Source organism: Nomascus leucogenys, chromosome 12 (genome assembly GCF_006542625.1).
Source record: "Nomascus leucogenys isolate Asia chromosome 12, Asia_NLE_v1, whole genome shotgun sequence".
Lineage (NCBI taxonomy): Eukaryota > Metazoa > Chordata > Mammalia > Primates > Hylobatidae > Nomascus > Nomascus leucogenys.
In genome coordinates this window covers 4,250,632-4,278,231 of record NC_044392.1, presented here as the reverse complement: position 1 = coordinate 4,278,231, position 27,600 = coordinate 4,250,632, and the positions used below count along the sequence as shown (strand labels likewise).

General features: G+C 41.0%; 1 protein-coding gene across 5 annotated transcripts in view; it reads right to left on the bottom strand.

Annotated features, from left to right (window-relative positions):
* Nucleotides 1-8,880: 8,880 nt before the first annotated feature.
* Nucleotides 8,881-27,600, bottom strand: part of ZMYM1 (zinc finger MYM-type containing 1) — a 37,855-nt gene continuing 19,135 nt past the window's right edge. For 3 of the 5 annotated variants that reach the window (XM_012511028.2, XM_003276421.2, XM_030823416.1), the window contains 6 exons: nucleotides 21,084-21,258; nucleotides 20,784-20,996; nucleotides 16,055-16,208; nucleotides 14,597-14,734; nucleotides 14,385-14,428; nucleotides 10,668-13,548 (listed from right to left, as the gene is read on the bottom strand). In XM_012511028.2, the coding sequence (XP_012366482.1) occupies nucleotides 11,266-13,548; nucleotides 14,385-14,428; nucleotides 14,597-14,734; nucleotides 16,055-16,208; nucleotides 20,784-20,996; nucleotides 21,084-21,258 (3,007 nt within the window). In that variant the 3' untranslated portion in view covers nucleotides 10,668-11,265. Of the gene's footprint in view, nucleotides 8,972-10,667; nucleotides 13,549-14,384; nucleotides 14,429-14,596; nucleotides 14,735-16,054; nucleotides 16,209-20,783; nucleotides 20,997-21,083; nucleotides 21,259-26,425; nucleotides 26,523-27,600 lie in introns of those variants that run through there. The other 2 variants (XM_030823418.1, XM_030823417.1) reach the window with 2 other exon arrangements.

Sequence of the window (27,600 nt, the reverse complement as noted above, 5' to 3'; positions counted from 1 at the left end):
GCTTTAGAGACTGCCCCCACCCTAGCTCTCCCTGACTCATCCCAACCCTTTTCATTACACACAGCTGAAGTGCAGGGCTGTGCAGTTGGAATTCTTACACAAGGACCAGGATCACATCCTGTAGCCTTTTTGTCCAAACAACTTGACCTTACTGTTTTAGGCTGGCCATCATGTCTCCGTGCAGTGGCTGCTGCCGCCCTAATACTTTTAGAGGCCCTTAAAATCACAAACTATGCTCAACTCATTCTCTACAGTTCTCATAACTTCCAAAATCTATTTTCTTCCTCACACCTGACACATATACTTTCTGCTCCCCGGCTCCTTCAGCTGTACTCAGTCTTTGTTGAGCCTCCCACAATTACCATTGTTCCTGGCCCGGACTTCAATCCGGCCTCCCACATTATTCTGGATACCACACCTGACCTTCATGACGGTATCTCTCTGATCTACCTGACATTCACCATATTTCCTTATTTCCTGTTCCTCACCCTGATCACATTTAGTTTATTGATGGCAGTTCCACCAGGCCTAATCACCACTCACCAGCAAAGGCAGGCTATGCTGTAGTATCTTCCACATCTATCATTGAGGCTACCGCTCTGCCCCCCTCCACTACCTCTCAGCAAGCCGAACTAGTTGGCTTAACTCAAGCCCTCACTCTTGCAAAAGGACTACGTGTCAATATCTATACTGATTCTAAATACGCCTTTCATATTCTGCACCACCATGCGGTCATATGTGCTGAAAGAGGTTTCCTCACTATGCAAGGGTCCTCCATCATTAATGCCTCTTTAATAAAAACTCTGCTCAAGGCGCTTTACTTCCAAAGGAAGCTGGAGTCATTCACTGCAAGGGCCATCAAAAGGCCTCAGATCCCATTGCTCTAGACAACGCTTATGCTGATAAGGTGGCTAGACAAGCAGCTAGCTCTCCAACTTCTGTCCCTCACGGCCAGTTTTTCTCCTTCACATCGGTCACTCCCACCTACTCCCTGGCTGAAACTTCCACCCATCAATCTCTTCCCACACAAGGCAAATGGTTCTTAGACCAAGGAAAGTATCTCCTTCCAGCCTCACAGGCCCATTCTATTCTGTCGCCATTTCATAACCGCTTCCATGTAGGTTACGAGCCACTAGCCCGTCTCTTAGAACCTCTCATTTCCTTTCCATCCTGGAAATCTATCCTCAAGGAGATCACTTCTCAGTGTTCCATTTGCTATTCTACTACCCCTCAGGGATTGTTCAGGCCTCCTCCCTTTCCTGCACATCAAGCTTGGGGATTTGCCCCTGCCCAGGACTGGCAAATTGTCTTTACTCACATGCCCCAAGTCAGAAAACTAAAACACCTCTTAGTCTGGGTAGACACTTTCACTGGATGGGTAGAGGCCTTTCCTACAGGGTCTAAGAAGGCCACCGCAGTCATTTCTTCCCTTCTGTCAGACATAATTCCTCGGTTTGGCCTTCCCACCTCTACACAGTCTGATAGCAGACCGGCCTTTATTAGTCAAATCAGCCAAGCATTTTTTCAGGCTCTTAGTATTCAGTGAAACGTTTATATCCCTTATGGTCTTCAGTCTTCAGGAAAGGTAGAACGGACTAATGGTCTTTTAAAAACACACCTCACCAAGCTCAGCCACCAACTTAAAAAGGACTGGACAATACTTTTACCACTTTCCCTTGTCAGAATTCAGGCCTGGCCTTGGAATGCTACAGGGTACAGCCCATTTGAGCTCCTGTATAGACGCTCCTTTTTATTAAGCCCCAGTCTCATTCCAGACATCAGACCAACTTAGAATGTGCCCCAAAAAACTTGTCATCCCTGCTATCTTCTGTCTAGTCATACTCCTATTCACTGTTCTCAACTACTCATACATGCCCTGCTCTTGTTCACACTGCCAGTTTACACTGTTTCTCCAAGCCATCACAGCTGATATCTCCTGGTGCTATCCCCAAACTGCCACTCTTAACTCTTGAAGTAAATAAATAATCTTTGCTGGCAGGACTATGCTGAATCTCCTTAGGCACTCTAATTAGATGTCCTGGGTTCTCCCAATTCTTAGACCTTTAATACCTGTTTTTCTCCTTCTCTTATTCCGTTTAGTTTTTCAATTAATACAAAACTGTATCCAGGCCATCACCAATAATTCTAAATGACAAATGTTTCTTCTAACAGTCCCACAATATCACCCCTTACCACAAAATCTTCCTTCAGCTTAATCTCTCCCACTCTAGGTTCCCATGCTGCCCCTAATCCTGCTCGAAGCAGCCCTGAGAAACATTGCCCATTATCTCTCCATACCATCCCCCAAAATTTTTGCCGTCCCAACACTTTACCACTATCATATTACAGGGGATATGATGGCTTAGATTGGGCTCAGAGGCCTGACAGTTACAAGTTGTCTTAAAAATAATCACTAATAAAACCAGCAGAGCCTTGACTATTCTGGCCCGGCAAGAAACTCAGATGAGAAATGCTATCTATCAAAATAGATTAGCTCTCGACTACTTGCTAGCAGCTGAAGGAGAGGTCTGTAGGAAATTTAACCTTACTAATTGCTGCCTACACATAGATAATCAAAGGCAAGTAGTTGAAGACATAGAGATATGACCAAAAAAAACTATTAACCTCTAATTCTATACCCAGCAAAAATATCTTTCAAAACAAAATGCAGGCCATTTGCAGTGGCTCATGCTTGTAATCCTAGCACTTTGGGAGGCCAAGGCGGGCAGATAACCTGAGGTCAGGAGTTCAAGACCAGCCTGGTCAATATGGCAAAACTCTGTCTCTACTAAAAATACAAAAAGTAGCTGAGCGTGGTAGCTCATGATTGTAATCCTAGTTACTCAGGAGGCTGAGGCAGGAGGATTGCTTGAACCTGGGAGGCGGAGGTTGCAGTGAGCTGAGATCACACCACTGCACTGCAGCATGGTGACAGAGTGGGACTCCGTCTCAAAAAAAAAAAAAATTAGCCCAGCATGGTGGCACATGCCTATAGTCCCAGCTACTTGGGAGGCTGAGGCAGGAGGATCACTTGAGCCCAGGAAATGGAGGTTGCAGTGAGCTGAGATTGAGCCACTGCACTCCAGCCTGGGCAGCAGAGTGAGACTGTCTCAATTAAAAAAAAAAAAGTAACTATGAGGGTTAACATAAAAGACTATTTAAAAAAATATTTACATGTCTTTAAAACATAATTGCTTAAAGCAAAAAAAATGAGTTATGGGAGTTATAACATATGCAGAAGTATTGTATGATGAGCTCAAAAGTTGGGACGGCAGAAGTAGAAGTATATTGGTACAGGATTCTCATCCTATACGTGAAGTAGTGTAATATCAATTGAAGGTGAATATGTATATTACATACCTGAAAGCAACCACTTATAAAACAAACAAACAAAATGAAGTGTTATACTAATGATAAGTCAAGAAAGGAGATAAATATATTTATTTATTTATTTATTTATTTATTTTTGGAGATGGAGTCTTGCTCTGTCCCTAGGCTGGAGTACAGTGCTACAATCTCAGCTCACTGCAACCTCCATCTCCCGGGTTCAAGTGATTCTCCTGCCTCAGCCTCCCGAGTAGCTGGGACTAAAGGCACATGCCACCACGCCCAGCTAATTTTTTGTATTTTTAGTAGAGACGGGGTTTCACCACGTTGGCCAGGATGGTCTTGATCTCTTGACCTCGTGATCCATCTGCCTCAGCCTCCGAAAGCGCTGGGATTACAGGCTTGAGCCATCGTGCCCGGCCAGAAAGGAGATAAATATATTTTTAAATAATTATTCCAAAGAAGCAAAAAAAAAAAAAAAAAAAAAAAAAAGAGACAGGGGAACAAAGACAGATTGGTTAAATAGAAAACAAAAAGTAAAATGGTAGATTTGAGCCAGGTGCGGTGGCTCACGCCTGTAATCTTAGCACTTTGGGAGGCTGAGGTGGGCAGATCACCTGAGGTCAGGAGTTCAAGACCCGACTGGCCAACATGGTGAAACTCCATCTCTACTAAACAACCACAAAATTAGCTGGGAGTTGTGGTGCATGCCTGTAATCCCAGCTACTCAGGAGGCTGAGGCAGAAGTTGCAGTGAGCCGAGACCACACCATTGCACTCCAGCTTGGGTGATAAGAGTGAAACTCTGTCTCAAAAAAAAAAAAAGATGGTAGATTTGAACCTGATCATATTAATAACCACATTTTTTTTTGGGACAGCGTCTTGCTCTGTCACCCAGGCTGGAGTGCAGTGGCACAATCTTGGCTCACTGTAGCCTTGACCTCCCAAGCTCAAGCAAACCTCCCACCTCAGCCTCCCAAGTAGGTGGGACTACAGTGCATGCCACCACACCCAGATAATTTTTTGCTTATTTTTTTGCAGAGACTAGCTCTCACTATGTTGCCTAGGACAGTCTTGAACTCCTGAGCTCAAGGGATCTGCCCACCTTGGCCTCCTGAAGTCCTGGGATTACATGCATGAGCCACCACGTCTGGCCACATTAGATGTAAATAAATGGTCTAAATGCTCCAATGAAAAACCAAAGGTTGTCAGATCATACTGAATAAAAAAAAGACCCAATCATATGCCACCTACATGAAGGCCACCTTAAATATAAAAGTAGACATAAATTAAAATAGGCTTATATTTTGATAATATATTAGGTGTGTACCCTTATGATAGGGTACAGTGACTCATACCTATAATCCCAGCGTTTTTGGAGGCCAAGGTGAGAGGATTACTTGAGGCCAGGATTTTGAGGCTAGCCTACGCAACACAGTGAGACCCTGTCTGTACAAAAATTTAAAAATTAGCCAGGCATGGTGGCACATGCCTATAGACCTAGATAGGAGGCTGAGAAGGGAGGATCACTTGAGTCCAGAAGGTTGAGGCTGCAGTGAGCCATGATCATGCCTCAGCCTGGGTGACAGAGCAAGACCCTATCTCCAAATAATAATAATAATAATGTTGGCTGGGCGCAGTGGCTCACACCTGTTATCCCAGCATTTGGGAGGCTGAGGCAGGTGGGTGGATCACCTGAGGTCAGGAGTTCGAGACCAACCTAGCCAACACGGTGAAACCCCATCTCTACTAAAAATACAAAATTTAGCTGGGTGTGATGGCGGGTGCCTGTAATCCCAGCTACTCGGGAGGCTGAGGCAGGAGAATCGCTTGAACCCGGGAGGTGGAGGTTGCAGGGAGCCAAGATTGTGCCACTGCACTCCAGCGTGGGCGACAGAATGAGACTCCGTCTCAAAAAACAAACAAAAAGACATACCTGTTCTAAACACTGCACACTTAATAAAGATTCAAAATACACAAAGCCAAAACTGCTAGAACTGCAGGAAAAATAGAGAAGTTCATAATTAAGGTTGGAGATTTCAGTATCCCTTCATAACCAATATACATTTAAATAACTCATAAAGGAGGAATCAAAAGGAAAATTAGAATTTTTTAATTTTTTGAGATGGAGAAATGGCCAATTTAAAAAAAATTAATTTTTTATGGTTAAATATTACTTTTATGTTTTAATTAATGAATTAATTTTTTAAAAATTGAGATAGAGTCTTGCTCTGTCACCCAGGCTGGAGTGCAGTGGCGTGATCTTGGCTCACTGCCAAACTCTGCCGCTGGGTTCAAGCGATTCTCGTGCCTCAGCCTCCGGAGTATCTGGGATTACAGGTGCACGCCACCAGGCCTGGCTAATTTTTTTTATTTTTAGTAGACAAGGGTTTCGCCCTGTTGGCCAGGCTGGTCTCAAACTCCTGACCTTGGGTGATCCACCCGCCTCGGCCTCCCAAAGTGCAGGGATTACAGGCGTGAGCCATCATGCCTACTTTTATTTTTCTACCTATTTTGGTTTAGGACAGATGCCTCTGACTTGAACAGACCATCAGAGATGTGTAACATTTATAGAAAACCACTCAGAGAGCTCCCTTAGGAAACAACACAAGTTTCTGCTTTCCCACCACCCATGCTTCTGGGCCTGTGCTCGCAGAGAAGTCCTCTGTTATCAGGCTGGCTTCGTAAGTCAGTCCCAGCATCTTTGAAGGCATATTGATGCTGAAATGGAAATGGTTTCAGTGCAATCTCTTCCAGTTTCATAGATGAAGCCCTAGGACAGAAGTAAACTTTCCTATTTACAGCAGGTCCTTGAATAATGTTTTGTTCAATGTCATTTGATTATAACATTGATGAGAAAAAAATCTGACTCCTGGCCGGGCCACTGTCTGTTTGCATGTTCTCCCCATGTTGGCGTGGGTTTTCTCCAGGTACTCCCACATCACAAAGTTGTGCATGTTTGGTTAGTTCGCATGTGCAAATGGTCCCAGTCTGAGTGTGAGCGTGTGTATGAGTAAGCCCTGCGATGGGATGGCTTCCTGTCCAGCGTTGGTTCCTGCTTTGCACTCTATGCTGCCAGGATAAGCTCTGGCCACTCATGACCTGACCCTGCACTGCTTATTCATTTCTGTGATGTTTATCCAGACTTTGTTCAAACTCGTCTCTCCAGATTCAATCTTCTCAAGTTGTTTTTGCTTGCTGAATAGTTCTTCATTAAGTTTGGGGATTTCCTGGAATGAGCTTTTCTGATTAGATTCCATTGTTCGAAATTTTTTCTTGAGGGCATCCAGATCCTCCTTGAGAGCAACCTGCATCCACACCAAGCCAACACAGGCCACAACACAGGCAGCGAGGATGACAAAACCACAGAGCGGATGGCAGATCTTGCAGCATTGTCAATAGCCTCCCTTGGCAAAGCGAGAGCGATTTCCAACCACACCGAATTCCTCTTCCTCCTTGGAAATGGACTCAGAGTCTGAGTCAGGAGGCTCAGGGCGAAGCAGGCGGTAACTGCTTGGGCTTCTTTCTCCGGCTGTCCCCAGCCAAACCAATCAATACATTGAGCTCTTTGGGCATTTTCATCTTCTTGTGTGGGGTGAGTGGAGCCCCGACTCCTGAGCTGCCAGGTGCGCACCCGACGCCCAATTCTCTTCTTGCCTTGGAGCTGCCTTCCAGGGTTGGGGATCCTGGGCCAGAGCCCCTTGGTCACTCTGCCAGAGACTGGAGATTGGAGCCCAGAGGAAGCTGGAACTCAGATGGGAGGGGGAAGTCACATAGAAATGGCCAAGGAGCTGATGACCCCAAGGATAAGGCCTAGGGCACAGAGCATTAGTAAAGAGGGTGGAAAGGGACCTTTATCTCCCAAAGGGCGAAAAAAGCCAAGTCAAAAATGAAGAATTCTCAGCCCTGATGAGTAGGCAATACTTCCAAGGGTGCTGCTCCAGGAGCTGGGGAAGGGCACACAAAATAGATGTTTTGGACCTCCGGGGCAGAATTCTCAATGAAGAGGGAAGAGAAACTTATTCTTTTTTTTTTTGAGACGGAGTCTCTCTCTGTCGCCCAGGCTGGAGTGCAGTGGCACAATCTCCGCTCACTGCAAACTCCACCTCCCAGGTTCACACCATTCTACTGCCTCAGCCTCCTTAGTAGCTGCGACTACATGCGCCTGCCACCACGCCCGGCTAATGTTTTTGTATTTTTAGTAAAGACGGGGTTTCACTGTGTTAGCCAGGATGGTCTCGATCTCCTGACCTCGTGATCCGCCCGTCTCGGCCTCCCAAAGTGCTGGGATTACAGGCGTGAGCTACCACACCTGGTTCCAATTTTTTAAATTTTATTTTTGGCCTACCATGCTTTCCAGTGAAAACATGTTGACTTGGGGGCTCTCCTATTCTTAATGCCATCAGATGTCCCATTGCCTTTCCTCCACAGCTTTCCACACAGATGTCCCAAGCAGATCTTATAGCTGCTTTTGAGTTTGTCACTATCTGATCATATTTTGGGATTGTGGAGATACCTTGTCACAAAGATTAGCAGTAGATGCTGTGCATGGATTTCTGCTTTAACTCTCCTAGTTGCTATTTTCATGAAGAGATTTGGGGAGATTAACAAAAACGACACAACTATTTCTGACATCTACTTTTTTTTTTTTTTCTGTGACAGAGTCTCACTCTGTCACCTAGGCTGGAGTGCAGTAGCACGATCTTGGCTCACTGCAACCTCTGCCTCTCAGGTTCAAGCGGTTCCCGTCTCAGCCTCCCAAGTAGCTGGGAATACAGGTGTGCACCACCATGCCTGGCTCATTTTTTTGTATTTTTAGTAGGGATGGGGGTCTCACCATATTGGTCAGACTGGTCTTGAACTCATGGCCTCAGGTGATCCACCTGCCTCGGCCTCCCAAAGTATTGGGATTACAGGTGTGAGCCACCACGCCTGGCCATCTATTTTTTAATGGACTTCTGGTAATCTTTTACTTAGGAATATTTATAAGTGACAATGGTTGTCTAAGAGGTAGTAGAGCATGGTGATTGATAGCATGGGCTTTGGAGTCAGACTACCTGGGTGCAAATCCAGTTTCACCTGTATTAGTTCTGTAATCTATAATGTCTGTTTTTTTAGTTTCCTCTGTAAAATAATGGGTTGTTGTGAGAACTAAATGAAATAATATATGTAAAACACTGAGGGAAGTACTAGGTTACTTAATAGGCTAATAGGCATTCAACAAAGATAGCTGTTATACTCAATGTAAGTTTATTTTTTACATTATTGGCTGTATAATAGACTACAAAGAATAGAAAACACTTCAAAATGAAAACAAGAACACCAACCTCTTGATTTTTTTTTGAGACAGAGTCTCGCTCTGTGGCCCAGGCTGGAGTGCGGTGGTGCGATCTTGGCTCACTGCAAGCTCCGCCTCCCGGGTTCACGCCATTCTCCTGCCTCAGCCTCCTGAGTAGCTGGAACTACAGGTGCCTGCCACTGCGCCTGGCTAATTTTTTGTATTTTTAGTAGAGTCGGGGTTTCACCATGGTCTTGATCTCCTGACCTCGTGATCCGCCCACCTCGGCTTCCCAAAGTGCTGGGATTACAGGCGTGAGCCACCACACCTGGCCCAACTTCTTGATTTTATGACAAGATAAAAACAGCTAGAAAATGATGAAAATGAAAAAAACACATGGTTGACCAAGCTGACTTTAGAGGAAAGTTCATAGCCTTAAGCACTTCCATTAAAAGAATGAAAATATATGCAACAAACATTCAATACTAGAGTTAACTGTCTTCTATTTTCTTTTTTTTTTTTTTTTTTTTGAGATGGAGTTTCACTCTTGTTGCCCAGGCTGGAGTGCAATGGCACGATCTTGGCTCATGGCAACCTCTGCCTCTTGGGTTCAAGTGATTCTCCTGCCTTAGCCTCCTGAGTAGCTGGAATTACAGGCACCCACCACCACGCCTGGCTCATTTTTTTGTATTTTTAGTAGAGATGGGGTTTCACCATGTTGGCCAGGCTGGTCTTGAACTCTTGACCTTGTGATCCGCCTACCTTGGCTTCCCAAAGTGTTGGGATTATAGGCATGAGCCACCGTCCCCAGCCTATTTTCTCTTTTTTGAAACGGAGTTTCACTCTTGTTGCCCAGACTAGAGTGCAATGGCGTGATCTCGGCTCACCGCAACCACAGCCTTTGGGGTTCAAGCTATTCTCCTGTCTCAGCCTCCCAAGTAGCTGGTATTACAGGCATGTGCCACCACGCCCGGCTAATTTTATATTTTTAGTAGAGATGGGGTTTCTCCATGTTAGTCAGGCTGGTCTTGAACTCCCGACCTCAAGTGATCTGCCCGCCTCGGCCTCCCAAAGTGCTGTGATTACAGGTGTGAGCCACTGCGCCAGGCCTGTTTTCTCTTTTTTAAGGTGGAAATCAATTAATTAGGGCCGGGCATGGTGACTTACGCCTGTAATCCCAGCACCTTGGGAGGCCAAGGTGGGTGGATCACCTCAGGTCAGGAGTTCGAGACCAGCCTGGCCAACATGGTGAAACCCCATCTCTACTAAAAATACAAAAATTAGCCGGGTGTGGTGGCGTGTGCCTGTCATCCCAGCTACTTGGGAGGCTGAGGCAGGACAATCACTTGAACCTGGGAGGCGGAGGTTGCAGTGAGCCGAGATCATACCATTGCACTCCAGCCTGGGCAACAACAGCGAAACTCTGTCTCAAAACAAAAACAAAAAAAAACTTTTCTGAAGTATAAAGAAATAGTCTTTTCTTTGGAGGTTACTTAAATATAGTTATATTTTCATAACGTGGCTTAATAATTTATTGTGCCATCCAGCTGAGATGTATAAACCTAAAACACAGCAGTGATTTTAACGTTTAAACAGGACAGTTTACAAAAAAGGAAATACAAATGGCTCAAACAAATAAACAGATACCTAACTTTATTCTTGTTTGTTTGAAAGAGATAAGGTCTCACTCTGTTGCCTAGACTCTGGAGCATAGTGGTGCAATCATGGCTCACTGCAGCCTCAAATTTCTGGGCTTAAGCAAACCTCCTGCCTCAGCCTCCCAAGTAGCTGGGACTTCAGGTATGCACCACCACACTTCGCTAATTAAAAAAACAAACAAACAAAAAACAAAACTGTGGTGATGAGGTCTTACTATGCTGCCAATCTGATCTTGAACTCGTGGCCTCAAGTGATCTTCCTTCCTGCACAGGCCCTCAAAGTGCTGAGATTATAGGTTTGAACCACCATGGCCAGTCCCCAACCTTATTCTTCAGTGAATATACAAAATTCAACTGAGATTAAAATGCCATTTTTAAAGTAAGAGCTTGGGAAAGATCAAAACATTTGATAAAACTTACAAAGATTTAATAGGCACTCTCATGCACTGTGGGTGGGACTGTAAATTGGCACAATCCTTATAGATGGCAACTTGCCAATATCTATCAAAAGTAAAAATGCACATATCTTAACCTAGTAATTCTAACTTTAGATTTCCAGCTTACAGTAACTCACTCATGTGCAATGTGACCTATATAAAAGGTTATAAAATGAATCATTATTTATAATAGCAAAAGGTTAGAAAAAAATGTCAGCAGGGATTGCTCAAATATATTATGGTACATTCATACAATAACATGTGCAGTTATAGACCAAGAATCAAGAAACTCTTCATGTAACGACATGGGACAATCTCAACAATATGTTACACAGATAAGACAATCTGAAGAACAGTATACACCGTACAATAACACTTAGGAAAAATATCTTTAGAGGGATATTTAAGGAAAAGATAACACTTTTTGGGAAGAGAAAATGAGTTCTAAAGGAGGGAAGGAGACTTCACTGTATATCATTCTGTGTCTTTTGAATTTTGAACAATTTTGAAATAAAAACATCCCAATGGAAATACAAGTCTTTCAGGTAAGTTCAAATGAGCAAGTATTATATTTCTTTCATCTGACTGATAAACTTTTCCACAATGTCATTGAGTCTTTCAGGCTCCATTAGTTTATTTACCAATTCCTGCTCAACAGCCATTAGGGCTGGGCCAGCAAGCTTCTCTTGTCCCATGGTATTACATAAATATGTCTTAAGACGAGGCAGGGTAGAAAATGAGTTCTCAGTACTTGCTGAAGTAATTGGCCAAGACAAAGCAATATATAATAGCTTTGAGAGACAAGGAATATTACTGTGAAGACCATGCTGAATAAACAAACAGCCGAGACTGACGAAGTTTATGCAGTTATCATCTAGGACAAAGTTAAGCTTTGCATAATGTCGATAAAATCTAAGTTCTGGGATAATGTCCTCATCAAGTTTATAAAATTCCTGAACATGTTTTGCTGTTGTTTCATTTAATGGTTCATTCCATTTAAATAACAGTTCTGAAATTTGCTTTATTTTGCAATAATCAAACTCTGAAAAACATAACTTTAAATTTTGTAATATAGTATCTAATCCTTGGTAATAGATATTAATTTTATATTGTTCTTCTGTTGAAGTAGGAAAAAACATATTATCTGAATTGCCAAGATCTACTGATTTCTGAATTTTTCTTCTTTTCTGAAGAGAAGGTTTTTCAACTTTAAAACCTTTACAGGTTATTTTTTGACATATTTCCTCTGTTCCATCCCAGATTGTTTTAAAGTATATGTCATTTCTTTCAGATGATAAACATTCCAAAATTGCTTCTATTTTTGAAGACAAAGAAAAAATGTCTATGGTTTTATTTTGAAGCTCTTTGGAAAGAATTCCTGTAACACTCAGCACTCTATACAGGAATTTCAAACAAAAGACAAATTCAAATTTGGAAACCAATGTCAGCAAATGACTCAATTCATCAGCGAAACTTGTATTTGAAGAATGGCTTGCTATAACTTCCAATGTTTCAATAATCTCTGGAAGACTGTCAATCACAGACAGTAATGTACGATCATGGACTGTCCAACATGATTGTGATATATGTTTCTTGCATGTTTTGTTTTGACTTAGCCTACAAATGTTTCGAAAATTTGCCAACATTTCCCCAGACATACAAATAGTGTTGAACAAAGAACTGAGCGTTTTTAGAGCACTTCGGAGTTCCTTTACTTCTTTACAAAACCTAATTATTGATAAATCCAAAAAGTGTGCATAACAATGTATGTATAAAGCTCTTGGTTCTTCTTTCTTGAATTCTGCTGCTATTTTATTAAATTTTATCCTCAAATTAGTGGTGCTATCATAGGCCTGGCCATGTATTTTATCCATATCAACTCCAATTTGCTGCAGATAAGTTTTGATAGTCCTATGTAAGTAGGTCCCAGTCATCTCCTCAGTATCAACAAAACCCAAGAATCTTTCCTTAATTAAGATAGCCTTTGATGATTTTTGTGGGTATCTTACACAAATTGAAAGCTGTTCTTTCATGGCACTATTGGTTGTCTCATCACATATGATTGAAAACGCTGAGGAGTCATTGATCTCATTCACAATATCCTGCAACATTTCAGTCTTTATTATTTCAATAATATCACTTTGAATTTGTGTACTATTATAGAAGTCAACTTGTGAATTCATAAGTCGAAATGTTTCTTCTCCTTTATCTTTTGCTCTCATTTCTAACAATTCTAAAAAATTGCCTTTATTCACAGATGAAACTGACTGGTCGTTTCCTCTTAAGGGTAAACACTGCTTTCCAAGAAATAAAATATTTTCAATTATAAGCTTTAGGTACTTTTTATTTCCCTCGATCTGTTTCGAATGAATAGATAAATCGTCACTGACAGCTCCATCACAAAATTGGTATTCTCTCCAAAATTCCAATGACTTCAAATGCATTTCACTTTTTTCATGCTTTCTGAATTTTTCCAGGGTTTTTTTCCAATTAGAAGTTCCATGGGTTGCAAATGACTCTCTTCCACAGCTAAAATATTTTTGGCAGAACAACTGGCATGAATAACAGAATGCCACATCTTTTTTACTGTTTTCCAAACACTCAAAATCTGCACAACAAGATTTTTTAATACTTCGTGATTTACCTTTAACTTTTTGTACTTTGGATGTACATTTTGGGTGACATAGTTCATCACTTATTTTCATAGATTTCATATTGTCTTTTTGTACTTCTATACTGGAACCAATTGCATGCTGACTGAATACTGATGAAGATGGTGAAACGCTTGGCTGTTCCATACTACTACTAGCAACAGCACTACTGGGTTCACTAGGTGAACTCTTAGAAAGCTTTGGGAGAAAATGAGAAAAGAACATTTAACAGTTTTCAAAAATTAATTAAAATATCAAATATATCTACTCTAATAACATAGTAAAATAAATGGCTGAGTTACAGTATGAGCTCCACTAGGGGGAAACATTAACAATTACGTATAACTTATTTACTTGTAATCTAGATTCAGCATTAAATGTTTGAAGGACCTTTTGGTATGTAATTGTCATAAAAATAATTTTTATTGCTCAGATGACTCAAATTGTATAGTATTTTTTTAAAAGAAGAACCCAGAGGAAAAAAATACTTCTGTTTAAACAATCTACAAACACACACACACACAACATATATGAATATATTATATATATTAAATATAAAAATATATATAACAAATGATATATAATATATTTATATTACATTATATATATTATAATTTATATTTTTATATATTATAGTATATATATTTTATTTATATATATATATAAAAATAAAATCTGGGCCAGGTGCGGTGGCTCATGCCTGTAATGCCAGCACTTTGGGAGGCCGAGGTGGGTGGATCACCCCAGCAGTTCGAGACCAGCTTGGCCAACATGGTGAAACCCCTTCTCTACTAAAAATACAAAAATTAACTGGGCATGGGAGCAGGCGCCAGTAATCCCAGCTACTCAGGAGGCTGAGGCAGGAGAATCGCTTGAACCCAGGAGGCAAAGGTTGCAGTGAGCTGAGATCATGCCACTGCACTTCAGCTTGGGTGGCAGAGCAAGACTCTGTCTCAAAAAAAAAACAAAAAAAAAAAAAAAAAAAAAACTGCTTATTAAAAAAAGTGGTAAAAAAAAGTTAAAATAAAACTTACATCCACAATGACATCTGCTGTTGCTGTTACTGAGGAAACTGTATCTGTTAAAATAGAGCATAAATTCAAGATCTTATATACTATAACCTATAAAATAGCATCATAAACTAATTTATTATTTCATATAAGAAACAGAAAATTTAGCATATAGACAGATTTATCAAGTGTGACAAAACAATATTTACGTCAAATATCTTAACATCAACTTTTACCTTGTAAGACATCAGTGTTCATGATGGGCAAGGCAACATCAGTGTCTGCCAATGACACTATATTGCTTATAACTGGAGTCGTATCTTTCTTTGGAGAAAGCTCTGTTGAAGTATCATGCACCACAGAAACAACATTTACTGACAAAAATAAAAAGATTTCTTATAAACTAGGCAAAATCAATCATCAGAAAGTACTGTTTAGTAATACTGTTTCAAGAAATAATGCAAGCATCTAATAGCTTAAGGAATTGGTAGGTACTGAAGTAATTTTTATTAGGGCTTAGGAATAGCCAGGTTCTTTAGTATCGTATTTATAATTACAACACTACACTGAAAATTTACACTTCTCCAACATTTTATGTCTTTTACCTTCGTACACAATTTCCCAGTCCTTTTAAAGAATTTGTTTAAAATTATGGGCAAATTTTTCTGTGAAATTACTCAGGAAGAAAAGAGATTCTGATACAATCTCCTAATGGGCATCTATTTCAAACTCTTCCAGGATTCATAAACCTTAACATCGATGGAGCGCTAGGTTGGTGTCCAAGCTATTATTGCAGAAATTTCTGTAACAAGCCAGTTTGTGTGACTTACAAATCCCAGAGGCATTAGTCACTCTATGGTCTATGTAAATAGCACCACTGGTCCTACATGAGGCTTTTTGATGGAATACTTAGTTGGCTCAGATTATTTGTGCTTTTTTATTATTGAGTCTTAAAGCATTTACAATCACCTCTATTTCATGTGAAAAATGTAATGAAAACTCTTGTTTTTACAAAGCAGGGCTAAGTAAAACATTCTATATTCTAATAAAAGCAGTCTTGTAAATGTATTAAACTCTATATTGATCAATTGCCTCCTATGTACCATGTTTTGCAGTAGGTGCTCAATATATATTGATGTAAACATACATATGTTCATTTACTATATAATCTAAAAAAAGACATGTATCTTTTAATTTTTATTATTATTATTTTTGAGATGGAGTCTCACTCTGTTGCCCACACTGGAGTGCAATGGTGTGATCTCGGCTCACTGCAACCTCCACCACCCAGGTTCAAATGATTCTCCTGTCTCAGCCTCCCGAGTAGCTGGAACTACAGGGACCCATCAACACGCCCAGCTAATTTTTTTGTATTTTTAGTAGAGACGGGGTTTCGCCATGTTGGCCAGGCTGGTCTCAAACTCCTGACCTCAGGCGATCTGCCCACTTTGGCCTCCCAAAGTGCTGGGAATACAGGCATGAGCCACCGTGCTTGGCCTACAAATATTAAATCTCTGCTGGTAAAGTAGCCTTCCTTTTATACAAAAATACTGAAAAATAGTTCTTTGCAACAAGTTTAGATTGTTTTGACTTTTAAAAGTCAGTTTAATTCGAAAATGAATCAAGGTTATAAAGTCAAATAATATTATTTATTAATAATTACTGAACCCCTACAATTGCTAAACAAACATTACCTGAAGAAGATTCCATCTTAGCTTTGCTGTATGCAGAGAAACAATTAATAGAGCAGAAAAGCTCTGTCTTCCCCAAATCACTGGTAGTCTCAATCATTTCATCTGAGGGCTTCAATGGTTTGCAAGGAACAGATATAAGTGGTTTGGCAGGTTTCTGTTTAGAGATTAAAATAATATTCATATTCCTGGTATATGATATATTATTAATGAAGAAGAACCTATCTATTACCACTGCTTTTAGTTGGAATATTAAAAAGAATAACAATTAAGATAGTTTTTACATTTTCTTAAAAAAAAAAGACACTACAGATTGCAATAACGAAAATAAAGAATATTGGCAAATTTGAAAATGATTTTTATTATTTATCAGATATATTTAACAGCAATAATAATAATACATATGAAGGCAATAAGGCCGGTGCAGTGGCTCATGCCTGTAATCCCAGCACTTTGGGAGGCCAAAGCAGGCAGATCACCTGGGGTCAGGAGTTCGAGACCAGCCTGGCCAACATAGTGAAATCCCGTCTCTACTAAAAATACAAAAAATTAGCTAGGTGTGGTGGTGAGCGCCTGTAATCACAGTTACTCAGGAGGCTGAGGCAGGAGAATCACTTGAACCTGGGTGGCAGAGGTTGCAGTGAGCTGAGATTGTGCCACTGCACTCCAGCCTGGGCAATAAGAGCAAAACTCCATTTCAAGGGAAAAAAAAAAGAAAGCAATGAAGAAAGTGGTCACAGAAGTTCATTTCAGGCAGTCAAAGCCTACTGGATAAACAAAGGCCTTATATAGTTATAGATCTGTCCTCAGTGGTAGCTTGGGAATTAACTTGGGAAGATGTCTACCGATGCTGAGGAGGAGCCAGGAAGGAGCGCTTAACATACCTTACAAGATACTGTGGGAATCACTGTTTTTCTAGGCTAACTTCATGGTAAAAATTACAAGCATATTGTAAGAAAGCGGCATACAAGCAATAGAAAGTATAGAGTATTTTAAGTTCAGTAAGTAGTAACTGTGCAAAAGAAAGGATATAAACTTTGAAAGGCAGGCATTACTGTAAAGATTATGCTCACCACCTATTCTTTCTAGTCAAACAGGAACCAATATTCCTGGATTTCAGAATATGTCAGAGCCTAGGCACAGTGGCTTACGCCTGTAATCTCAACTTTCAGAGGTTGAGGCGGGAGGATCACTTGAACCCAGGAGTTTGAGACCAGACTGGTAAAACAGTGATAACTCGTCTCTAATAAATAAATAAATAAAAACAAAAAATTAGCCTAGTGTGGTGGCATGCGCCTGTAGTCCCATTTACTTGTAAGGCTGAGGTGGGAAGGATCACTTGAGCCCAGGAAGACAGAGGTTGTAGTGAGCCGAGATCATGCCATTGCACTCCAGCCTGGGTGACAGAGTAAGACTCTGTCTCAAAAAAAGAAAGAAAAAATAATACATCAGGCTGGGTGTGGTGGCTCTTGCCTGTAATCCCAGCACTTTGGGAGGCTGAGGCAGGAGGATTGCTTGAACACCTGAGGTTGGGCCTCCAGTGAGCTTTGCTCACACCACTGCACTCCAGCCTCCATCCTGGGTGGAAAAGCAAGACTCAGTCTAAAAAAAAAAAAAAAAAATCACCGATGGAATAAAACTGCTTTTGGAGATGCAAAGTACACAGACAGGCTGGGCGCTGTGGCTCACACCTGTAATCCCAGCACTTTGGGAGGCTGAGGCAGGCAGATCATCTGAGGTCAGGAGTTCAAGACCAGCTTGGCCAACATGGTGGAACCCCGTCTCTACAAAAATACAAAAATTAGCTGGATATGGTGGTGTGTGCCTGTAACCCCAGCTACTTGGGAGGCTGAGATGGAAGAATTGCTTGAACCTGGGAGACGGAGGTTGTAGTGAGCTGAGATAGTGCCATTGCACACCAGCCTGGGCAACAGAGCAAGACTCCGTCTCAAAAAAACAAAAACAAAACAAAACAAAACCCACCAAAGTACAAAGACAAAAAAATACATATACGTTTTATTTTTCTGTGAGAGAACAGGATATTGGCAAAGGCACAACAAAACAAAAAGGATAATTTTGAAAATTTCTATTTTTATCCTTAGTATGAAAAACTTTTATATTTTGAGAAATCTTAACAATTCACTAATCTTTAACATTAAGCAACAATAGTGGCATAATTTATTTTTATTTATTTATTTATTTTTGAGACAGTCTTGCTCTGTTGTCCAGGCTGGAGTGCAATGGTATGATCTCGGCTCACTACAGCCTTTACCTTCCCCAGGTTCAAGCAATTCTCCTGCCTCAGCCTCCTGGGTAGCTGGGATTATAGGTGTGTGCCACCACCCGGCTAATTTCTGTATTTTTAGTAGAGATGGAGTTTCACCACTTTGGGATGCCGAGGCGGGTGGATCACGAGGTCAGGAGATCGAGACCATCCTGGCTAACATGGTGAAACCCCGTCTCTACTAAAAATACAAAAAATTAGCCAGATGTGGTGGTGGGCGCCTGTAGTCCCAGCTACTCATGAGGCCGAGACAGGAGAATGGCGTGAACCTGCGAGGCGGAGCTTGCAGTGAGCCAAGATTGCACCACTGCACTCCAGCCTGGGCGACAGAGTGAGACTCCATCTCAAAAAACAAAACAAAACAAAACAAAAACAAAAACAAATAAAACAACCCAGAACAAGGCCTATTTATTGAGTGTCAAAAAGAAAGAAAGAAAAAAAAAAAAAGGAATATTATTTCCTGCCTTTGGGAGAAGTCTTCTGTGCTTTCCGTTCTGGTCCCAAGGCAGGATACTCTCAAGATGGGGGCCATAGAAAAGATGTGAGTCATAAATGATCTATTTGAATTATGGCTTGTTTTGACTCCCATCTTCGACTGCCTTTTTTTTTTTTTTGAGACGGAGTCTCACTCTGTCGCCTAGTCTGGAATGCAATGGTGCCATCTCAGCTCACTGCAACCTCCGCCTCCCGGCTTCAAGAGATTTTCCTGCCTCAGCCTCCCAAGTAGTTGGGATTACAGGCGCCTGCCACCATGCCCAGCTAATTCTGGTATTCTTAGTAGAGGCGGTTTTTCGCCATGTTGGCCAGGCTGGTCTCCAACTCCTGACCTCAGGTGATCCGCCAGCCTCAGCCTCCCAAAGTGCTGGGATTATAGGCATGAGCCACCGCACCCAGACAACTGCTTGTTTTTAAGGAAGTCTGTATAGGGATAGAGTTGGTTCTCAAAACATGATATGAACAAGCAACATAACTAGGAAGTCCCACCTCATCTCATTTGCTCTTTCTCTGCTCTCAGAAGCACCCACCCAGAGCTTGTCTATCAGAAATAGGGACAAATAATACTAATCTCACTGGATTATTTCCTCCTATGACTGATTCAGAAAAAGCATGTGATATTTTTTGTTTTTTTAAAGACAGGTTCTTGCTGTGTTGCTCAGGCTGGTCCTGAACTCCTGGCTCAACTGAACCTCCCACCTTGGTCTCCCAAAGTGCTGAGATAACAGGTGTAAGCCACCATGCCTGGCCACATGTGACATTCTTGATTCATCTTTGCATTGTTTGGTGTAAGAGTTAAACACGTGGAATTAAAAACAAAAACATGGCTAGGCTCACATCTGTAATCCCAGCACCTTAGGAGACCAAGGCAGGAGGATCAGCTGAGTTCAGGAGTTTTAAGACAAGCTTGGGCAACATAGTAAGAGCTTGTCTCTACGAAAAAATTAAAAATTAGCCAGGTGTGGTGGCATGTGCCTGTAGTTCCAGCTACTCAGGACGCTGAGGTGGGAGGATCACTTGAGCTAAGGAGGTCAAGGCTACAGTGAACCATGATTGCCACTGCACTCCAAGCTGGCTGACAAAAGACTTTGTCTCAAAAAAATCAAAATAAACAAAAAAAATAAATAGCTGGGCATGGTGGCTCACGCCTGTAATCCCAGCTCCTTGGGAGGCTGAGGCAGGAGAATTGCTTGAACCTGGGAGACAGAGGATGCAGTGAGCCAAGATTGTGCCACTGCACTCCAGCCTGGGCAAGACAGTGAGACTCCGTCTCACAAAAAATAAATAAGGCCAGGTGTGGTGGTTCATGCCTGTAATCCCAGCACTTTGGGAGGCCAAGGCGGGCAGATCACGAGGTCAGGAAATCGAGACCATCCTGGCTAACACAGTGAAACCCCGTCTCTACTTAAAATACAAAAAATTAGCCAGGCGTGGTGGTGGGGGGTGTCTGTAGTCCCAGCTACTCGGGAGGCCGAGGCAGGAGAATGGCGTGAACCTGGGAGGCAGAACTTGCAGTAAGCCGAGATTGTGCCACTGCAATCCAGCCTGGGTGACAGAGGAAGACTCTGTCTCACCAAAAAAAAAAAAAAAAAAAAAAAAAGAAATAAAATAAATAAATAAAAATAAAAACAAAAATACTTTTGTGTTTGGGTTTTATTGACCAGCAGACTATTGTTATTTTTGCTATACTTATATCTAGTTTATAAACCCGCTCCAGCCTGCTTGCCTTTTCTTTAAGGTGAGATAATCAATCTGAGATTATTTAGGAAAATCTCCATATAGCATTTATCATGAATTCTTATGCAAGAAGAAACTGTAAAAAGCCTTCTATTTCATCTTCATCAACTTACCAACATTATACCAAAGGGTACCAAAAACTACTTCCCACATTTTCCTAGAGTGAAACCATTCATAGGCCAGTTAATAGAAGAAACAATAGGTCTTTATTCATACCTGCTTATATGCTGTAATACTCTTTGAACTATTAAAGTAATGAGACTGTCCTTCCATCTGAAGTATGTGAGACAGACTAGAGCTGGTGTAACAGTAAGTGCCACAGTTCTCACAGCAGTTCATGATGAAGTTGTTAGCAGAGTGAAACTTTGAAAGGCAGGCATTACTGCAAAGATTATGTTTCACATTCTGGTATTTTACTTCGTACTGAATCTAGGATTTAATAAAAAGATTCAGTAAAAACTCTGATATTTAAGCAGAATCATCAGAATCCCTGTAAAGGTTATAATTGGAACTTACAATAGCAGTCTTCTGGCACATGCTGCACTTGGTCAAAATGCTATTAGTACATATGGTAACAAATGGTTTTCTTTTTTCTTCATATGATGAAAGACAAGATAGGCTGCAAAAAGTTTTGCAAGAGGTAGTGTCTTCCAGCTGGACACTGATCACATCCTTTGGACTTAAAATGTCTCTAAGAATAAATAACAAGGACACCATTAAACATTTTAAACACAATTATAACTTTTCTCTTTATAAATGAAATGACCTCTCAAAATTGAGTAAGAACATTAGCCTTGAAATGAGAAAACCTGAATTTGGTATCCAGTTCTGTCACATTTATACTCCCTAAATTTTAATTTTCTCATCTATACATTACAGAATATAAAGCACATCTAATAGTGCAGTTTTGTTTTTTTAAGAGACAGGGTCTTGCTGTGTTGCTCAAGCTGGCCTCAAATTCCTGGGCTCAAGAGATTCTCCCACCTCAATCTCCCACGTAGCTAGGATTACAGGCACATAATCCTACCATGCCTGACTTTGAAGGTGTAGTTTCGGAGACTAGCCAGCCTGTATTATTAGGTGGTGCTAGTGAAAACCGAGGGATGATGAGAGATCACATACTCACACGAGCAACTCTAGAATCTACAGGACAGAGAATCTTAAAATATGGTCTTCAAATCCCTGGGGCAGTCCCCAAGATCAAAACTATTTTCATAATAAGATGTTATTTGCTTTTTCACTGTGTTGATGTTGCAAAGCTAATGGTAGGACCCTGCAATCCCACTCCTTGGTAAACACCAAAAAACTGAAAACAGGTACTCAAACAAGCATATGTACATGCATATTCATAACAGCACTATTCACAATGGTCAAAAGATGAGAACAGCCCAAATGTTCATCAGTAAGTGAATGAATGAATAAGCACATTGTGTTACATACATACAGTGGAATATTATTTGCCTATTAACAAAAAGAATAAAGTACTGATACATGTTACAACATGGGCAAACCTTGAAAATATCATGCTAAGGGAAAGAACCAGACACAAAAAGTCACTGCACTCTAGCCTGAACAACAGAGTAATAATACCCTGTCACAAAAAAGTCATATATGGTTCCATTTACATGAGATATTCAGGATAGATAAAATCTATAGATATAATGCATACTGGTGGTTAACGGGTGCTGAGGGGAGAGGGAAATTGGGAGAAACTGCTTAGTGTTTAAGGTGTTTTACTTTGAAGTGATGGAAATGTTTTGGAACAAGATAGAGGTGATAGCCGGGCGCGGTGGCTCAAGCCTGTAATCCCAGCACTATGGGAGGCCGAGGCGGGCGGATCCCGAGGTCAGGACCATCCTGGCTAACACGGTGAAACCCTGTCTCTACTAAAAACACAAAAAATTAGCCGGGCATGTTGGCGGGCGCCTGTAGTCCCAGCTACTCGGAGGCTGAGGCAGGAGAACGGCGTGAACCCGGGAGGCGGAGCTTGCAGTGGGCCAAGATCGCACCACTGCACTCCAGCCTGGGCGACAGAGCGAGACTCCGTCTCACAAAAAAAAAAAAAAAAAAAAAAAAAAAGATAGACGTGATAGTCACACAACATTATGAATATACTAAATGCCAATGAAATGGTTAATTTCTTGGTATACAAATTTCACTTCAATGAATTTGGAAAAGAAAAAAAGCAGTGGTGGGTAAAACCGTCAGAGCCTTAGCAGAAATCAAGGCAGTGGCACCAAAATGTACTAATATTCATGTTGTTCCCTGCTATACGTTCACTGCCAAAAAAAATTCTTTTTAAAGTATCACTTTCACTTCAGGAAGTACTCAATGAAACAGCGAAATATTTTAAATTATTTAAACTTCATCCTTAAGTACATTTAAAAAATATTCTGTCTTGGCCAAGTGGTAGGGTGAGAAAAAAAAATTCCGTGTGACAATATAGGACATAAGCATAAAGTACTTCTGCACACCAAAGGATGATGGTTGTCTCAAGGAAAAGCCCATATGGAAATGTTGAGTTATAAATGAATTAGCCACTTTTTTCAAGGAAAATATTTTTACTTGAAAGTACTGTAAACAGTTTACTGTAAATAAAGACAAACTATTATCCAGAAGTGGGTATCTGCAGATATTTTCTTGAAAATGCAAAAAATGAGACTGTCACTTCAAGTAAAATGACTGACAGTACTTATCGCCAACAATAAAACTTTGGCTTTCAAGTGATAATTAGAATTTTGAAAAACTTGTATCTTCCAACTTCAACTTGATCGATACCCAAAACTTAAAAACTTTTCTGAGATTAGTGGTGATTTTTAAAATACTGCATAATAAAATATGAGAACATTTAGAAGATCTGCAGAACTCGGTGAACCAATATTTTCCAAATTACAGTAGCATATTACAAAAATCATTCACGGGTAAAAGATCCATTCAAAGTACAAGATAGATTAATGAATTTTAACATAACAGAGTTCAAAAAGTTCACTGATCTACATGGTACAAAAAGTTTGATCCCACATTGCAACTAGCCTTTAAGAAACTACCACTTGATTTTCAGTTGTAGTATCAAAGAACGCCCACAACGATCTGAAAGGCTACTAAAACACTCCCCCCTTTTCCAATCACCTATTTGTGAGGCCAGATTTTCTTCAGACTTTAACCAAAACAACATTTTGCAATAAAGTGAAGGCAGAAACAGATACAAAAATCCAGCTAGATGTAAAGTGATTTGCAAAACTGATAAAACAATGATACTTATCAATTTTTAAAAATATGGGTATTTTTCATTTAAAATGTCATTTAATTTTTGATACAGTTAATATTCATAATCTACAAAACTAAAGCTCTTTGGGTGTTCAATAATTTTTAAGGGTACAAGAAGTCCTGAGACCAGAAAGTTTGAGAACTGCCACTATAGAAAATATCAATATACCTAATAGCGGGCACGGTGGCTCACACCTTTAATCTTGGGAGGCCAAGGTGGGCAGATCACTTGAGGTCAGGAGTTCGAGACCAGCCTGGCCAACATGGTGAAACCCCGTCTCTACTAAAAATATTTAAAAACATTAGTATTTTGTGATCAATGTTTTGGGAGTTATGAACACAACACTGTAAAATCACAGACCACAGAAGAATTAATTTGGGGGGCGGGCGGTTGTAAGAGGAGAGTGAGGAATGGTGTGGGAATAGACAAAAGGTAAAGATATTGGAGGCATACCTTTCAGACAGAATAAAGACACCAGCCAGATGGGAAGGGAGGAAGAAGAAACTACATCAGCGACGCATGGAAGTCTGAAAATGCTTCCTAGTTTTTATTGCTATCAGCATACTAGATTGCTGGCTTATAAGAATCTACTAAAGCTTTATAAAAAATTGAAAAATGAATGTTGGCCGGGCACGGTGGCTCACATGTGTAAGCCTAGCACTTTGGGAGGCCGAGGCAGGCAGATACCTGAGGTCAGGAGTTGGAGACCAGCCTGGCCAACATGGTGAAACCCCATCTCTACTAAAAATACAAAAATTAACCGGGCATGGTGATGGGCACCTGTAATCCCAGTTACTAGGGAGGCTGAGGCAGAAGAACCGCTTGAACCTGGGAGGCGGAGGTTGCAGTGAGCTGAGATCCCCCTATTGAACTCCAGCCTGGGGAAAGAGTGAGACTCCGCCTCAAAAAAAAAAAAAAAAAGAATGTTGGCTGGCTACAGTGGCTCACGCCCATAATGCCAGCACTTTGGGAGGGCAAGCCAGGAGGATCACTCGAGCCCAGGAGTTCAAGACCAGCCTGGACAACATGGTGAAACCATCTCTACAAAAAAATACAAAAACTGGACAGGCAGAGTGGCATGTGCCTGCAATCCCAGCTACTCAGGAGGGTAAAGGTGGGAGTATTGCTTAAGCCCAGGTGGTCAAGGCTGCAGTAAGCCAAGACGGTGCCACTGCACTCCAACCTGGGTGACAGACAGGGACCTTGTCTCAAAAAAAAAAAAAAAAAGAAACGCCAACAAATTAGGAACAACTTTCCAATAAATAAATCAAACCTCAGTGCAGGGGCCTATTTTGGACTTTATTGATTGCATTCAGGATTTGTGGTTGGTTCCAACTGAGATACTAAAGTGAAGAAATGACACTTCTTAAATACAAAGTTCCCAAGAACAAGTCACATCTTTTTTTTTTGAGACAGGGTCTCACTCTGTTGCCCAGGCTGGAGTGCAGTCGCACAATCTCAGCTCACTGCAACCTCCATCTCCTGGGTTCAAGCAATTCTCCTGCCTCAGTCACTGGTGTAGCTGGGTTTACAGGCACACATCACCAAGCCTGGCTAATTTTTATATTTTTAGTAGAGACAAGGATTTGTGGTGTTGGCTAGATTGGTCTTGAACTCATGACCTCCAGTGATTCTCCTGCCTTGGCCTCCCAAATTGCTGGGATTACAGGTGTGAACCACCTCGCTTGGCCCACAAATCGCATCTTTCTAATAAGATTTAAAATGTCATCTTCAAAGTGATCTTCCATTTGGTCCATGAAATAGAACAAAAAGTGCATTGACTCAAAACAGATACTAAATCATTCCTATAAAAGAAATCTTAAAAAGTAACTAAAAATCAGGCAGGGTGTGGTGGCTCATACCTATAATCCCAGCACTTTGGGAGGCCGAGGAAAGCAGATCACCTGAGGTCAGGAGTTCGAGACCGGCCTGGCCAACATGGCGAAACTGCATCTCTACTAAAAATAAAAAAAAACTAGCTGGGCGCAGTGGCACACGCCTGTAATCCCAGCTACTTGGGAGGCTGAGGCAGGAGAACTGCTTGAACCCAGGAGGTGGAGGTTGCAGTAAGCCGAGATTGCACCATTGCACTCTGGCCTGGGTGACAGAGCGAGACGAGACTCCGTCTCAAACAAAAACCAAACCAAACCAAAACAAACAAACAAAACTGAAAATCAGCATGGTGGCTCACACCTGTAATCTCAGCACTTTGGGAGACCAAGGCAGGAGGATCACTTGAACTCAGGAGTTTAAGATCAGCCTGGGAAACATAGTGAGACTCTGTCTCTGCAAAAATAAATAAATAAGTAACTGAAAATTATTTTCAGTTCAGGATAGTTTCACTGGAAGATAAAAAACCCCAGAAGACTAGCTAAAATTTATATAAAAGGCTAATTAATGTGGAATTTTTAAGTTTTGAAAAAAGCAGTCTACTCTGAATCATGGATGGCTTTTCCCAGCCTAAAATTTACTACCATCTTTCTACCCACTATAATATAATATTTTTTTATAAAAAAATTTTATTCTAGAGGAAGTAAAACTTATCTCAGATTTTTACTCATATTGGATTTCCATGCCTAGGAGAACTTACACACTAAATCTTTCCTGCTTCAGCCTTTTTCAATCTGTCTGGGACATCTGCTGAAGATGTGTAGTGAGTCTCTAAGGTCCCTTCCAGTTTTATGATTCTGCAGGGAGAGAAAGCAGGCTGAAGAGAGTACTATATGGCCCATAGCAAAAAAGTAGAAAGACAAAAGACTAGTATAGTACTGAAGGGTTGAAAAGCAAAAGAGAATGGTAAGTAATGTTCCATGGAATAAGACCTGAAGCAACAGATAATAACCGAAGCAGCAGCCAGAGGAGCTGAAGCAAACCCATCAAAAGGGTTTGTGAGTTTGTTAAGAGAATAATAATAGTTCACATTTATTGAGTTCTTATTACATGCTAGTATTGTTCTGACCACTTAAATATACTATTTAATGCTCATAATTCTTTTAACCAAAAACAGATACGAATACTAAGTAACAAAGAAGTTCTCAATACTGCTCCAACTTTGGCATGTATAGGAATCACATGGGGATAAATGCAGTTCTGAATCAGCAGGTCTGGGTAAGACCTGAGAAAGTGCATTTCTTTGTTTTTCTTTTTGAGATGGAGTCTCACTCTGTCGCCCGGACTAGAGTGCAGTGGCCCGATCTCAGCTCACTGCAACTTTAGCCCCCCAGGTTCAAGCAATTCTCCTGCTTCAGCCTCCCAAGTAGCTAGGATTACAGGTGCATGCCACAGTGCTCAGCTAATTTTTTTGTATTTTAGTAGAGACAGGGTTTCACTGTGTTGCCCAGGCTGGTCTCGAACTCCTGAGCTCAGGCAATCTGCCCACCTCGGCCTCCCTAAGTGCTAGGATAACAGGCGTGAGCCACCGCACCCGGCCTGAGAAGGTGCATTTCTAACAAACTCTTGGGTGATGCTGATCTAGCAACTCAGGGATGAAACTTTGAGTAGTAAAATATAACTAAACAGAAGAATCAAAATTCAAATTATGGCAACCTGAGTCCAAAACAAGTATTATTTGAAAGAAATTTGTTAATATTTAGAAGCACTGTGGTTGCCTATGAATTTTCTTGTTCTGAACAAGAACATTTAAAAATTAGCATATCCTAAGTGCTAACAACCATAATTATACTGCCTTAGGACTCTCAAAGCCAAAATGACACTGATTCTTCACACATTCTCACATAAATTTTTAAAAGATTACATAGAGACATG